Below are 16,569 nucleotides of genomic sequence, written 5' to 3'. Positions count from 1 at the left end.
CTGTATCATCCTTACCGGGGCTCCCACTGCAACCAAGGTACTTTGAATGAAACCACTTAAAATAGTTTCTTCAAGTTTGTATCTCACTTAAACTGAGAACTTAAAAATGTAGTAATAAAAACATTATTTCTAACTATATAATAGCTAAGCACAGGTTGAAAAACTGGCCAACTTAAAGCAAATTTCGTGTCCAAAATTTTCTCTTCTTACCATAGCTGTCAAATGGTCTCGGCTTAGAATACAGTGTATATGGTGTTTAAAATAATTTATGTGAAAAACCTGTGACGTTAAAATATACACAAATAACATTTATATGCACACTCCTGGTTTAAACAAGGTTGTGGAAGTACATCTCACCATACACAGTCCCATAAGTGTGATCTGCAACTGGTCCAGTGCCAATACTTGTGGTTGGGCCACTGCTTCGGGACCAGTCAAATTTGTCAGTGGTGTCATGACTGTTCTGATACCCACAGATGTCAGCTGCTTCAAAACTACACATTCCTGGAGAGGAAATATGACAAACGTTACTCAGATGTGGATTGACGTATGGAACTTTTAAGTCCACATATCATTTTAAGGCAAGAAAATTATGGAAATATAGCTATATATTGTCCAGTTTTAGCTGGGCACATTCCATCACGTAACGTTTTTAAACAAAATGCAGGAAAGCAGAAATATTTGACGAGCTTTGATCCAGTAAATGACTAAGTACTTGACCAATCAGATTGATAATATCTCAGTCATCCAAAAAAAATGAGCTTCCTTAATTACCTGATGATGGACAGCTGCCATCTTTCAAGGAAATATCATCAAGTGCAATATCTCCACGATAACTTATTCCTCGAACTGCTTCAAAAACAATCTGCAGATGCAAAAGTTTTAGGGTAAGAGAAAATAAGAAGAGAGCATCAGCAGCGACGTCCTACACTCAAAAGTCCTCTAATTGCCACTAATTCTGCCTACCATTTGTAGTTTCTAGCGAGGCAAAGCAGACATAATATTGATCAATTATATAGAAGTTTCACCTGATCAGTGTAAGTCTAATAAACCCTGATGCCTATCTAAACCAATCGAGTAGATTTTTCATTTAATATGATACCAACAGAGGCTTTTCAACCTAAATAATTTCCTATTAAATGTAACTTTCTTTTGAAACAGGGAAGGGTACCCAAGCCATTTAAGAAGGTTGTCACGGGCACTATGCATAACAACAACTTACTTGCACATCTTTGGTGTGTTCTACAGTGTACTCTCCCAGTATCCACTGATTTCCTTGATCCCCTTGTCTCACCCACTTGGGTTTTCCCAGGGTGGAACCAACCTTCTGGTAGAGTCGTAAGGTGTCCACATGGGGTCCATACATATGATACCAAAAAGACACGCAGCGAAATGATTTTTGAGACCCATCTGCTTTAATTGTTGGACTGAGGATACGGGCAGTATCATTAGCTTGCCTTGGAAAAGATGTTTCAATGTAGATGTACCAGCCCTGACCTGTACACATTCAAAAACAGTATCAGTCATAGCTTACTCATGTTGACGGCAGAAATTACTTTCCTAAAAGATAAAAAATACGAGTCCAAAAGGTTTACCATAGGAATGCTGCCAAAAAAAAATGGGAACTGTTCAAAGCAACCATTGAATCTGTACAACAGTCAAAAAAAATCATGGAATCTCATTCTTGCCTTAAGTATGTTTTTTAAGAGGACCCTTCCCCTCCCTGCCCTATGGTGGAACCTTGTCAATTAACATGAGCCATGAGGGTTTCCGAAAACATTGAGAGTTTCTTAACAGCAATGTAATCCTTACGTGTGCCTGTTGTATGGTCAATGCTTGGTCCTGTCAGAACACTGCCTGTTGAACCCCTGTGTCTTGTCCAATCAAACCGATCTGTGATAGACTGGCTCCAAGAGCATATTCCATTTTCAAAGTTGCAATCAAATGGAACCGCTCTCGACGGACTTGTTGGACATCTACGAACAGTTGTTGTGAATGTTATGTCATCAATGGCTATGTCACCTTGATAATCAATTCCACGAATGCCTTCAAAGACGATCTACAAGAATTATGCCTGACTTCAGCATCTTATTCAAGACAAGAAATACATATGAGAGTCTCTTAGCTCTTTACACCCTTAACATTACTATGCATATTCTCCATACTGTTCTCTGTACATCAAGAGCTTCTTCAGTTAGTATTCATTTCTTTCATTCCCATCATCTTAATTTGGAATCAAGCAAGGCTCTGAAACTGTGAAATCCAGCGTGCTCAGCATATGCTTTTTATGAAAGAACTAAGATTCCTGAGTTGCCCAAGAGCAAAAGTAAGGTGCCAGGGACCAGTGGGCACTGCTAGACCACAGCCCTGATCAGGGGTGATATTGTAAGGAGAAACTAGATGCTAGTCACTCTAAGAAGTCACTGGGTCAATGGAGAATCAAATACAAACACTGCTGAGGAATTCCACAATCCAAATGACTCACTACCCCCCACCCCCAAAGGACACATTTGCTGTGTGAACAAACAGAATGTCCCTTGACCCTTAAAGATAAGCTTTAAAATGAAGAGATGGAAAAAGGATACAAAGTATAGCTATGTGATTTGTTATTAAAATCCTTGACATTAATTTTGTGAATGGGTGAATTTTATCTTTTATCTATTATCTGAAGTGTTATATTAAGTACTATAGTAAATGTAACAATAATATCATTAATTGTAAATAATATTTTCATAGTTGGTTTTCCTTTTTCAACTTGTAAAGCTCATTAGATCATATATCTAATGAATTTTGCGCTATATAAATAATGAAAAATTATAATTATTATTATTATTATCGCAGAGAAATCAACTGAATGCTACATTCTAATCAGGCAGCACAGGGCAAAAACCGTAACCTGTGAGCCATGGAGTAAAAAAATAAATGTACATTAACTAATCCTAAAAAGCTTTTACGTTGTGTCTACAGTCCTCCTTCTAACAGGAACTCAAACTGCCACCTTGAAAGTCCGGGCAATATTCAGCATGCCCGAGAGCACTGCCCTCTGCATCTTTCGCAGTACGTCTGTGCTTCTGCCTCCCACCAGCTCGCGCATCATGACATCCAGCTCCCGTGACCACCCCCCGAGGGCATCCATAATGATGTTATATTGCTTCACCTCTTCATCCTTTCTTGTCCGATTGTTGACCCTGGGGCAGCTCATTTCCAGCATCACAACTCTCTTGCACATATGATTTACAATGCGTGCATCCACCCATTGCATCTGACCTCTTTTCGATCAGCATATATAGGGACATCCCAATAAGCTTTAACATTCTCTGATTCATACACCGGCTTTGGCTTGTCGGGTGAGTACCAGGGTAATAATAATAATAATAATAATGTCGTCTACATTATTATTATTATTATTATTATTATTATTATTATTTAATGATTTTTAGCAGCCTTGTATATAGGGTTCTAGATTTGCCATTCACCTTTCTCTTTTCTGTATAGTTTTAGATATGCTTTTACTTATCAGATTATAAGACTTTGCATCTGTTCAGATTTGACTCCGTTATTTATACTTTTCCAGACGCTTTGACAAAAAAAAAAAAGGAGATGTGAGCCGAAAGTGAGTTATTTTGGATCGTTTTTTACGCTGTTAATATTTTGTATTGTAGAGGATTTTATGGAAATTATTGTTAAATAAAGATTGTTACCATTATTATTATTATTATTATTATTATTATTATCATTATTATTATTATCATGAGTTAAAAAGTTCTGAGACCCAGGATTCTCAGCTGTCAGTTGTTTACTGTAAAAGAATTTCATGACTAGTAAGAAAAAAAGGCTCAAGGTATGAGTTACCTGATAACGGCGACCGCCACTTAGAATTTGCAGTTGAGCAGCTTTCCATGCAGTCCCTTGATCACCAGAGAGTGACCATAACTTTGTCTCTGACTGCCCATACACTCTCATATACACATTCAAGGTGCCAATATGGCTTCCATTCATGTGATACCAAAACTGCATGCATCTGCCATTGCTAGGGGTTGCGGGGAAAACTTCACTTTCTAGCCTTGCTCGGTCTCCACGTTTCCTGGGGAGTGAGGTCTCTATGAACATGTAGTTTCCTTTTAAAATAAAACAAAATAATGTTGATACTTATAGGTTTCATATAAAATGTTTGTCCACTACCCCATTATAAATCTTTTTTCAATGTGAACCTACAGCATAATTTCCATTTATGCAATTATGGCAATTCCAAAAAGAAAAACAATTATTGCAGCAAATTCTACCAACAGTCTAGGTGAGTTTTAATTACTATTTTTCCCAAGGTGTGTAGTAAACTTTGCACCAGAGAGAGTTAACTTTCACAAGGCAAGAAATAATGGTTCCCTGGGTTGCATGGACAAAAAAAGGACATGAATTAACCAGCAAGGAGCATGGATAAGGATAACTCACCCAAGCCTTTGAGAGCCAGGCTAAATTTCATAAGATATCATAAGATATTACAAACCATGCAAACACAGACTTGCACTAGAGATTCTCCACCCTCACCGGCTTTAGAGAGAACAATAAACAGCAGAAACGATCATGAGTAGGCACAAAAAAGGTAGCATACACCAACCTTTTGCTGAGCCTGTTGTGTGATCGATCTTTGGCCCTGTAAATTGACTTGGTGTTCCACCACTTCCTCTTGTCCAATCAAATTCATCTTCCAAGACATTTCGTGAGTTAACCCATGTGCACATACCTTTTTCGAAGTCACAGTCACCTTTGTAAAAGAAATAGTAATTTAAGGAGGAAAAGTCAGTAAGAAGGATTTGAAAATTACTGAACTTCCAATAACAAAGTCATCACTACACATGCAATATCATGCAACAAATAATTATCCTTGACTAACTGGACAAAAACAGAACACATTTCATCCTTCTATGGGTGTCTGTGGAGTTAAGTGAGAAAACTCGTTACAACCTCCAAGCCAACAAGATACCAAACTAAAACCATGCAATCTAGTTATGATCCCTTGCAACTTTCCAGTATTCAGGCAGTTTGCTTGTTTCAATTTTGAGTAGTCATTAGTTTCCTTGTACTGTTTTCTCTTGTTCTTCTTACTTTCTTACTTGATGTGGTTTTGGTCAAGACTTCTATACAAGAATTGGACCCATAAGCCCTCTCCACTGCTCTTCCAGTTACAACATCAACTTTTACTTAAATTAAGGTAAAACCAGTATTAAGTAGACCCCATGTAAACAGACAGCTTTCAATTATTTAAATCACAGGGTCCAGTTAATACAGGTTTTACTGCAAGTTAAAATACCGAATTCCAGCTGATCAGTCACAACAGAAATTTCCATATCATTTACTAATTTATCCACCCACCAGGGAGGGGACAGGCACCATCCAAGATCTCCACATCATCAATAGCAATGTCACCAGTATAGCTTGTGCCTGTAATGCCTTCAAATATGACCTACAGATACAATCCAATATGTTACCTCAGTGCTAGAGTAGGTAGCAAACAAAGAGAATACCATACTAATGATTTTTTGCCCTTTCCTAATTTCAAAGGATAAATTAAGCAAAACCTACTTAAGACCCACAGACTTGCATCTTTCAGCCAAACAGCTTTTCCCAATTTCCTTTAAGTTTTGCTCTAGTTATATCCACGAGGAACCTAGGAAGGCTTTATTACTTACAATAAAAAAATATATGGTTGAAAGAAAAATAACATATAATTATATTTACAAGACAGTGCAAATACTGAAAATTCCATTTTAACAAATTGGCAATACATGTTGCATGCAGATGTACACAAATTGGTCCTCTCCACTTCTTTAAAGTTTGTGGCAGCTTAGAAGGGCATATAGAATGAATACCATTCACAAGGTCTTTGAAACAACTTGAATCTTCACTTACACTGAAGTCAACTGCACTGTTGAGTGTGACTTGAGCAACTCTCCAGATGTCACCTTGGTTTGATGACAGGCTCCAGATTGGTGACGAGCGAGTTTTGTTTTGTAGTAGAAGAACATTGAGGGTTCCAATCGTTGAGCCATACATGTGGTACCAGAACTGGAGACATCTTCCATTTGTTGATTTGAATTGTGGACTCACAAGCCAAGCCTTATGCCCCTTTGAGCGTGGTGAAGAAGTCTCAATATAAACATAGTAACCTGTGGATGATTTAAGAATAGAACTTAAACTTAAAAAAGTCCATCAGGTTTCTTTTCCCTTGGTCATGCCGATGCAAGATGATTGTATCTTACTACAAAATCTACTTGAATTCCAGCTTTACAGGACAATCACATCCTGCTTTAATTTTTAATGGTTCTCTCATGCAGTAGTGGAAATCACTCTTCTAGAGTTGTAAAAAAGATTACCAATGCTAAATAATTATGACTCCACTGCTTAAGATCTAGTGAAAACTTGACTTATCTACCCCTGCTCACAACTACCATGGTGTAGACTTCAATTATAGTCCATTTTACAGTTGTGTGCTTGGTTGCCAAGCCTTTGAATGGGAGTGAGGCTAGAGATGACCTTGTTATGATACAAACCTTGCTGCCTTACAAATGTAAATCACTTTGTTATCATGCTAACTAGATACAGGTCTCTATCACAACAAGGTCATCTTTAGCCTCACTCTGAATCAAAGGCTTGGCAACTAAGTACACAACTGTAAAATGGCCTATTTGTTGCAAGTGTTCAAGTCATCACTGGATTATAATTTTTTTTTCTCTATTTCAGTTGTAAGATTGTTAAACACTGATCTTTGTCCCCTACTAAAGCTCTAACTTCCCAGCAATGATAAAAAAAAAAAAAAAGACCATAAGGGAGTTCTGAGGGTGCATCTGACCCTCTCAAGGTCAGAAGAAAAGTATAAGCTGTCTTACCAGAAGACAACTTGGTATTTTGTACATTACTTTATCATACTATTGTACAATCATGTAGGACCCTAACTTGAAAGGTTTAACTGAGCCCCTCAAGACAGATTGACACCCACCATTAGCTGTCCCTGTGGTATGGTCAAATGATGGACCCGTTCCTAAACTGGCTGTGAGGCCATTGGCTCGTTTCCAGTCAAAGTTATCACCATGAATATTATTCCAACCACAAAGCTGTTGATCCTCAAAGGAACATTGAAGCTGTGGTGGACAATGTCCATCTTGCATGGAAATATCATCAAGAGCAATGTCACCTGCCCAGCTGGAGCCTCGGCGACCTTCAAAAACAACCTTAAGGGAGAAAATATAATGAAAATAATGCCCGTCCCTTTGCAGAAAACTCAGTAAATTTTAAAAGCAGCTAAAATGCACGCTTGAGTGACAAACATAAAAGCTTAGCTTATTAACTACAGGAGTTCTCTGTGCTCTCTCGACCCTAAACACTGTATGGAACAAATTCTTGCAAGCATAACATGATTGTCTGCTCACTGTGTTTCCAAATGACCTCATATCTGCTTACCTTAAATTTAGATGACACAGTCAAAGAAACGGTAGCATGTTTCCATTTGTTTCCCTGAGTGCCACTTCTTGTCCACACTGGTGACCCAAGTTGCTGATTTACTTTTGTAAACACATTTAGAGTGTCAACATGAGGGCCATACATGTGGTACCAGAACTGCAAGCACTTTTGTAGTGCGGCCGGGACCATTGCACTCTCAAGACGTGCTGTGTCATTGGGCTTTCGCGGAGATGAAGTCTCAATGTACATGTAAAATCCAGTAGCACCTCCTGTGGTGTGATCTGTAGTTGGTCCAGTGAACCGAGATAGTGTACTTCCTTGATGCCTGGTCCAATTGAAAGTGTCATCCAATGCTTGAGTCCATGTGCATGTGTTGTTCTCAAATGTGCAGTCATAGACAGAAGGTGCTGTCAAGAAGAAACACTTTATTAAGAAATGTTCATTTGCTAGCTCTAGAACAGCTTGATATCAGCAGAACAGAATGCCCTCTGAAAAGACACTTTCCTAAGCAGACAGTTCTTCATTTTTCCTCCTTCACCCTGCTTTAAAAAAATCTGTATTTACATATGCATTTGGTAAGTAGCTAAATATTCTAAGGACTTACACTTCGAACAACAACAAACATATGAAACATATGAGTGAACTGCGGTTATGAGACGTATATAAGAACGATCCTTCGCAGTGAAGCACTATTTGAGCAATAGTGGAAATCAGACCTGAAAAAAATATGTTTCATATGTTTGATATGTTTCATATGTTTGTTGTTGTTCGATTTATCATCTACGGGTTTATATCGAATTAATTTGATGGCCTGCTCCCAGTTGGCTTGTTAGCTCAATTGGTAGAGCGCTGCACTAGTATCGCAGAGGTCAGTGGTTCGAATCCCGTACAGGCCTGAAATTTTTTTCAGGTCTGATTTCCACTATTGCTCAAATAGTGCTTCACTGCGAAGGATCGTTCTTATATACGTCTCATAACCGCAGTTCACTCATATGTTTCATATGTTTGTTGTTGTTCGATTTATCATCTACGGGTTTATATCGAATTAATTTGATGGCCTGCTCCCAGTTGGCTTGTTAGCTCAATTGGTAGAGAGCTGCACTAGTATCGCAGAGGTCAGTGGTTCGAATCCCGTACAGGCCTGAAATTTTTTTCAGGTCTGATTTCCACTATTGCTCAAATAGTGCTTCACTGCGAAGGATCGTTCTTATATACGACTTACACTTCATTGGGACCCCAGGATGTTTGGAGATCCCACAGACTGTAATGATTACTACTCTCAGAGAAATAAAATCATTGTTCACCTGATGTTGGGGCTGTAATAGGCGGTGAGGTGGTCACTGCAGGGGTTGTCCATGGGTTGAATGGCCTTGCACCAGGAGGCAGGACAACACACCAACCGACTGTAAACTGGATATCATCAATGGCAATGTCACCTTGATGACCTTGGCCCCTGACACCTTCAAAGATAACCTAGAACCCAAAGGGAGAACACAATTACCCCACATTTTCTAAGTCATCAGATCATAACTACAGCCCCCACACAGAAGACATACCATTATCTTGTTAGTATTGGCATTTGTTTATTTATCCAAATTACAACTCTACTCAGAAGAATTATTCAGTTGTAAAATTCATTTTTGCAGCATCTTGAATGAAAGAAGGAATCTACATTCAACCCAATTCAAAGCAATGGACATGTAAGTTCTTGTTATATTTTAGCAGTAAATCATCCAGTTGACAAGAATTAAGTGGCAAACGTATTGTGATCAGCTTAAGGGTGTTTTCTTGACTTGGTGCTACACTCCTTTGACTTGTTTCCTACAAAGTGAATACCTGTAGCTCTAATGAGGGTAAATGAATAGCCAGATCTCTTGAATGTTCTCTACGACAAATACAGAGAAATTGGCTCCAAGAATAACAAGTAAAGTAAGTAACGTCTGTTTACGAGCCTAGTGGCCCATTAGGCCGGTGCTTAACTCTGGTTTCTGTAGCATGAAGTGACTAGGAGTATTTCTACTCCCCCCTGGATGGGATGCCAGTCCATCGCAGGGTTACCCCCAGCATTAAATTGCTGGTACCCATTTATACACCTGGGTGAAGAGAGGCACTGTGAGAGTAAAGACAGTGTCTTGCCTAAGAACACAACACAATGTCCCGGCTGGGGCTCGAACCCGGACCACTCGATCCGGAGTTGAGCGCACCAACCATGAGGCCACCGCGCCTCCACCCAAAAATAACAATTATAGTCTTATTCAAGATCACAATCATTTTCCAGAAATTTTCATGATTCAAACTTTAATCCATTGACTTTCTAGGACTAAAAGTGACCTAATAAAACTTCACTCTTCCAGGTTTTTTGTGATTTTTTAAGAACTCTGTAAGGAAACTTATGGTCAGACCTGATAGACATTTTTACTGCTGACAGGAGCTTGAGCAAATTGCCAATTGTTTCCTTTACCACCAGTAAGAGTCCATATCTGTCCCGATGAACCATTGCTACTCATCAAGACATTTAGTGATCCAATGGCAGACCCATACATATGATACCAGAACTTCAAGCAACGTCCTGATGCACCTGTTGGTTGGAATTCTTCAGACTCCATCCTAGCCTTGTGATTGAGTAGACGTGGACTCGATGTTTCAATATACATATAGTACCCTACCAGGATGAAATAAACAGGCTGTATCAGCATTTCTGTTCATAGGATGCATGCAGCCATAAAGTTTATTTTTAGGATAGACATGCAAGCAACATTAACTCCCTCTGTTTTTCAGCACAAAAAGCAAAAACAGTCAGAGCTCATAAACCCCTCTACAATTCTTCTTTCAACAATAATCACAAAATAATGATGAACATAAACACAGTGAAAAATACACTATATATGTGATGTTTTAAGCTTCCTCACTGACAACTATAAGCAAAACAAACATTTTATAGTGACTACAATTAAATACCAATTTCCATTTATAAAGTTTTTCTTTTTTTACAGAGGCCACAATGCAATATTCCAAACAAAGTCTCCTACTCCCTTTCTGCACATGAAATGCTGTAACTTCAAGAGGAGCAAGGTTTTTTCAAAGCTGCATTAGAAATATAATATGTACCATTAGCCAGCACTCACACCTTTAACAATCCTCCAAAGACATCTGTATAATTCTCTTTCTTCATCTCCACTACCAAAAATGTTCATTGATTGCTTCATGTATGACTACACTTTTCAGTTATTTACCAACCTGCTGTTGTGTTTGTTGTGTGATCAGTAGAGGGACCGGTGCCAAGGCTGGTTGTAGAACCACTATACCGCACCCAATCAAAATCATCCTTTTGTGCCACATTAACCCAGGTACACATGCCTGTCTCAAAGTTGCAATCACCGGGGGGTGCACAAGCATTGTCCAATAAAACTACATCATCAATGGCAATGTCACCCTGAAAACTGCTCCCTGCTACTCCTTCAAATACTATCTGGTAATCACTTACAGATGATATGGTTACCTGAAAAGAAGAAAAAATATTATACAAGATTTTTTCCCCTTCACATTCTAGAACCACTCAGATTTCATAATTAACAATAACTGTGAAATATAGAGCCTCTTTGCAGCACAGATAATGGAAATAACACATAAACTCTCCAGCCACCAGAAGATAGAAGGAATATGATGATACTTGCATAGAGATATCCTCTCACACTATTAACACACTTCAGTATAGGGCTTTCACAGAACTGATGTGTAAAAATCAGATAACTTGAATTAATTATGCTTGCTTTACCTGAGCAACCCTCCAGCTGTTTCCATGGTCACCTGATCTGGACCACTGCAGAAAGTAGGTGGGTCTACCTTGAACCAAACGTCTTATACGAACATTTAATGTTCCAATGCTACTTCCATACATATGGTACCAAAACTGCAAGCATTTTCCATTTGTCGTACCATATCTGGGGCTTAGTAGCTGTGCCTTATCCCCTGCTTTTCTCGGAAAGGAGGTTTCAATGAACATGTAAGATCCCTTTGCTGTACCAAAAGTGTGGTCAAAAGTTGGACCTGTTCCAGAGCTGGATGTGGAACCACTCTGCCTTGTCCAGTCAAAGTCATCAACACTAGTATCATTATTGGATAAAAAAGGAATAATGAAGAAAATGGGATTGTGGTGTCTGAGGATAGGATGTACCTTTTTTACCATGATAGTAGTTCCCTGCCAACAAAGAGATTTTTACACTCCTTTATAACAGCTAGCCCTTACCACACCCTAATACTCATGACCTAAATGCTTCAATGTGTGCACAACAACTGAACACCACAGTACTTCACAGCCACACCACCAGTCATTAACAAACTGACAACAGTCTGACAAACAATTACCTCTTTTCATCTGACCATCCACAAATACTATTTTCTTCAAATGTGCATTCTTTCAGCGGAGGACAGAAGCCATCTTTGACAGAAATATCATCCAATGCAATATCACCTAAGTAATTTCTTCCTCGCACTGCTTCAAAAACAACCTGTTGAGACCAATCAGGATTTCTTGATGAAAAAACCACCATTTCGAAAGTGATTTCACATGAACTTTGTTTATCAGCAAAACAAATAAATGCAATCTGCATCACATGTTTTAAATATCTGTCTGCAGGGTGTTCATTAGGAATTGAAGATTACAGAATTCTCTGCTAATGAGTAAGTTGCCAGTAATCGAGTCCTTGTGTTTACTTCAAGATTTCTGGGATCAGTTTTGAGCTAATTATTAATGCTGGTTTGTTCTCATTGATCACAACAAGGAAGCAATGACTGTGGGTGTTATATAACTTTAGTGCATCACAATAATATTTATAAATGCACAACAATTCAATCTCCTGTTTCCTCCACAAAGTTGTTCAAGCCCTCATATGTATTAACAAGCCAGAAAAAAAGCTAGAAGTAGCCTTACCACACGTAAAAAAAAACTGAAAAGGCTTAATTAATTGCTCTTTTCCAATATATGGCTAATATTTCTGAAAAGTTAACCGGTAGATTTTTACTACGTATCTCATGACTGTGCAAACAAAAACTTACACTTCCCTAGCTTGAAACAACATAGCCCAAATCCCTTTCTGATGAAACAACAGCAAAAAGGCAATGATCTCTCCCAAAAATGTTTTTTTTTTGGATGATGAAACAATTTTTTTTCTATACATCTTTCTAGCAACTTGCAATATTTGCCCCGTGATGATCCGATTACCAGAAATTAATTTGCACAAACACAAGGATACAATTACTGGCAACTAATCCATTTCTCAGACTTCTCAGGCTAAATTTTTAATGGGGTTGGCCATTCTTTGTTGAGACATGGCTGGAGAATATTTTCTTGTTACATATACTTTACCCTTAACAAAATAAGAGAACTATTATCTCCAGAACCATTATGAGTACCCAGCATCCAGTTTCTTCCTGCCGTATGGCATGCACCACTGAATCAAACATTTAGTCTTCAGAATAGAAAAAAATAGTAATGCACCAACTGAATAGACAACAGTGTAATGCAAATATGCCTGACGATAATTATTGTTAATATGTAAAAAGTTATACAACTGTTGTTGCTCAACAATTATCCATGGAGCAATCTTTTTACTTCTGACAGGATCATATCACATATTTAACTTGGACAAAAAAAAAAAAAATAGAACACCTGCATTCACTGACCTTGTAGTTTAGAGGTTGCCTGACAAAGATCTGGGCATACTTCCAAGCATTTGCTTGATCTCCTTTCTTCTGCCAAATCACTGTGCCAAGAGATCCTCCAACCTTTGTGTAGACATTCAGTGAGTCAATGTCAGCACCATACATGTGATACCAGAAAGAGATACATGTTCCAGGCCTTGTGTTACTTTGAAGCATGGGACTGACCAGTCGAGCTGTGTCATTCAGTTGCCTTGGATATGAGGCTTCAGCATAGGCATAGGAACCATTTCCTGAAATATACAACAAATAACCATTACATCGTGATAATTACACTATTAATACTGGCAGTCACACATGGCTAACAAAATTAATGTACAAAACAAATCAAATCTTGTGCTTATACTGTACCTGTTTTATGGGTGTGATCAGTGGTTGGCCCAGTGCCTGTTGACGATGTTGGTCCACCTTGCCTGGTCCAGTTAAAACTGTCAGTGGAATCTTGTTTCCAGTTACAGAAGCTAATGTCAAAGTCACAATCAAATTTCCCCTTAGGTGGTAATGTTGTAGGTCCAGTTGTAACTCGTGGAGTTGGTGGAGGTGTTGGTTTAGCACTGTGTGGCAGAACAGCACAGGCCCCAACTGTAAATGTAATGTCATCAATCGCTATGTCCCCTCGGTAGTCACTTCCTCTGATGGCCTCAAAAACAACCTAACATAAAAGAAAATTTACATTATCAATATACAACTTAATCACTGGTGCATGACAGAAACCAGACCAAAGCACAAGTACCTAATCAAGGTAGTATGAGAGAATTTGGATATATCAACAAAGTTGAAATGGTAAATCTGGCCACCGTAACGATTACAAAAGCTGACGTTTCAAGCGTTAGCCCTTCATCAGAGCGAATAGAGGAATTGTGGGTTGCGTGTGCTTTTAAAGGCAGAAAATGGAGCTACATTGTTGGTGGGAACATGGCAACGAGAAAAACATGAATAAATTAGTGGAATGAAAAGCGTTCATTGATCCCTGTGGGATTTAGACTGCCGGACTGTAATATGAAAGAGTTTTCATATGAGCCAAAAAGTTTCGTAAATGATCGGGCTTCATGACTCTTACACTTTGTACTTATTGACTGAGTGGGAGGGCCGAATGGGAAATATATGTCGCTTGAGGTCATGACATAAGGAGCGAGTGCAGCAAAGTCCATGCCTCATGATCGACCAACCTAAATAGGACATGATGGAAGGGCACACACAACCAAACAAGCACAAAAAACTCTGGAATTATAACTTTTCCTTTATTTTTTTGAGTCAGAACAAGAAACTCCCAATTCTTTGCCTTTTTTCTCCTTTCTGTTTTCCTTTAAGTTTTGCAATAAAGCAAATTGAAGGCAGCAGGGCCAGACAACTTTTTTCTGGACCAGTTTACATCAACCTGTCAGGCCCCGCACACGTCAGCTTTTACTATGGTTTTCTATGAAATTGCATGTCAGTGGATTTAGACCAGTCATATGATAATTAACTTTATCAATGGAGACAAATTTAACTAGTTGATCAACACCTCTACGAAGAACATTTCTGTACTGTTTCCTGTGCATTTAGCAAGCAGATCACTTCTTTTGTCAAACTCTCCCACAAACTCAGTCAGAGAGTAGCAAATTTTTGGCCACTGATAAAAAATTTGTCCTCTAAGAGAGAATGTGCTACCCTTGTAAGAAACATCAACCACAGATATTAGAGAGGGAAGAACATAGGAACAATTAAGCCTTTAATCCTTGAACCATGAAGAACACTGTTTTCAATTCCAATCGGAAACCATCATGGATTTGAATCAAGGGAGCACCTGACTATAAGCTATTCAAAACTCCTACCTGATATCCACTTTGTGAACTCACAACAGGGGCTTGTCCAAATTTCCACTGATTTAATTGGTTGCCAGAAAGTGTCCACACAATGCCTTCAGACGGATTGCCTGCACCAGTCTTGACTAAAACATTTAAGGTACCTATTGAAGGACCATACATGTGATACCAAAACTTAATGCAAGAGCCACCTGTTGGCTGGAAGCGTTCGCTATAAAGTCTGGCTTTATCTCCTTTCCTGGCTGGTGCAGATGCTTCCATAAACATGTACTTTCCAATCCCATGTCCTGCAAGAAAATCATAAATCCTCAATATTTATCCTACTCAGAAAAAAAAACAATTGAAGAGGAATTTAAAAAATTGTTTAAGCTAGTACAACCTGGTGAATATAGACCACATTTTCAGTGGCAAATTTTTCTTTCCTCCCTTTGCAAAGCTATAAATATCTATACCTGATCATCAGACATTATTGTTATAAAACTGGTAATCTAACATACTGCAGTATAAATTTGAGTGAGGCAACAAGTCTTTAAGAAGGAAATTTTTAAAAAAATACACAATGCATTCACAAAGGAATCCCCCTAATGAACACCCTTTGGGATTCCAGGGGTTTGAGCTGATGCAAGAGAGGGAGAGGTCTGACATAAACTGACTCAAAAAATGTACCAGAAGGGAAAGAGCTTCCTTAGTTTAGTTCATTAACGATAAAAATATATACATATAATCTATTGCTTGCATGATGCTCCATTAGCAAGACACTCCATTCATCACTTAAATTTGATGACTTTCATGCAGTCAGATTGCAGACACAACAATTACTATCAATGGCCACAGTCCTTTTCACTACTCACAATCCCACAAAGACAATCTAAATAATGATTATAACCCATATTATTAAAAACTGGACCATTGGATAATGCAATTCAAGACTTTTTATTGGCTTAGCCATTATGGTATATGAGCCAATATACCATATAATCTAAGATCTGTACATTGTAACATCCAGTTTCTTCTTACAAAATAAAGTCGAGAAGATTTGTCTAATATATTGGGGGCGTTTTTTTAACAAAACAATTATTCCACTTCCACTTGTTGGATATGAGATGATTATAGCCAACTTGGCAGGCCTACGCACCTCGTTGGCTATCTATCATCGCATATCCAACACACGCCCGTGGAATAATTGTTAATTAGATCGTGATTGATGGAACAAACCTGTTGTATGATCAACAGCTGGCCCAGTATATACAGATGGTGTGCTGCCACTTCCAACTAACCAATCAAAGTCGTCTTCTCTATTGTCATTTGTCCAAGTACACCAGTCATCTTTCTCAAAGTCGCAATACCCTGCCTGATTACAAGGTCCATCCAGAACCTTAAAGTCATCAATTGCTATATCTCCAGTGAAGCTTGTGCCACGCACACCCTCAAATAGCACCTGCCAATCAAATTGAAAATCATGCAACTGAAAGCCAAGCTTAATTACTACAATTAACGGTGGACAAAGGAACTGTGTCAATTGTCTCCAAAATCCCTGAGATTATTATATTACTATTTGGGGGAATTATTCCAAAGTTTAGTTGGATTGTCC

General features: G+C 38.5%; 1 protein-coding gene across 1 annotated transcript in view; it reads right to left on the bottom strand.

Moving 5' to 3' along the window:
* The window catches only part of LOC111333431 (MAM and LDL-receptor class A domain-containing protein 2), a 106,663-nt gene that overhangs the window by 67,736 nt on the left and 22,358 nt on the right, over positions 1–16,569 (bottom strand). Inside the window, exons 22-40 of the mRNA XM_088755052.1 lie at positions 16,194–16,416; positions 14,988–15,265; positions 13,525–13,825; positions 13,138–13,406; positions 11,821–11,963; positions 11,231–11,558; positions 10,693–10,954; positions 9,858–10,117; positions 8,760–8,928; positions 7,456–7,862; positions 6,995–7,226; positions 5,908–6,164; positions 5,371–5,461; positions 4,616–4,762; positions 3,853–4,118; positions 1,813–2,059; positions 1,223–1,497; positions 775–865; positions 358–504 (exon numbers count right to left, since the gene is read on the bottom strand). Coding sequence (XP_088611178.1) covers positions 358–504; positions 775–865; positions 1,223–1,497; positions 1,813–2,059; positions 3,853–4,118; positions 4,616–4,762; positions 5,371–5,461; positions 5,908–6,164; positions 6,995–7,226; positions 7,456–7,862; positions 8,760–8,928; positions 9,858–10,117; positions 10,693–10,954; positions 11,231–11,558; positions 11,821–11,963; positions 13,138–13,406; positions 13,525–13,825; positions 14,988–15,265; positions 16,194–16,416 — 4,393 coding nt within the window. The remainder of the gene's footprint in view (positions 1–357; positions 505–774; positions 866–1,222; positions 1,498–1,812; positions 2,060–3,852; positions 4,119–4,615; positions 4,763–5,370; positions 5,462–5,907; positions 6,165–6,994; positions 7,227–7,455; positions 7,863–8,759; positions 8,929–9,857; positions 10,118–10,692; positions 10,955–11,230; positions 11,559–11,820; positions 11,964–13,137; positions 13,407–13,524; positions 13,826–14,987; positions 15,266–16,193; positions 16,417–16,569) is intronic.

Source organism: Stylophora pistillata, chromosome 3, assembly GCF_964205215.1.
Source record: "Stylophora pistillata chromosome 3, jaStyPist1.2, whole genome shotgun sequence".
Taxonomy (NCBI): domain Eukaryota; kingdom Metazoa; phylum Cnidaria; class Anthozoa; order Scleractinia; family Pocilloporidae; genus Stylophora; species Stylophora pistillata.
The sequence above is the reverse complement of the archived record's forward strand: the minus strand, read 5'-3'. Positions and strand labels throughout refer to the sequence as shown.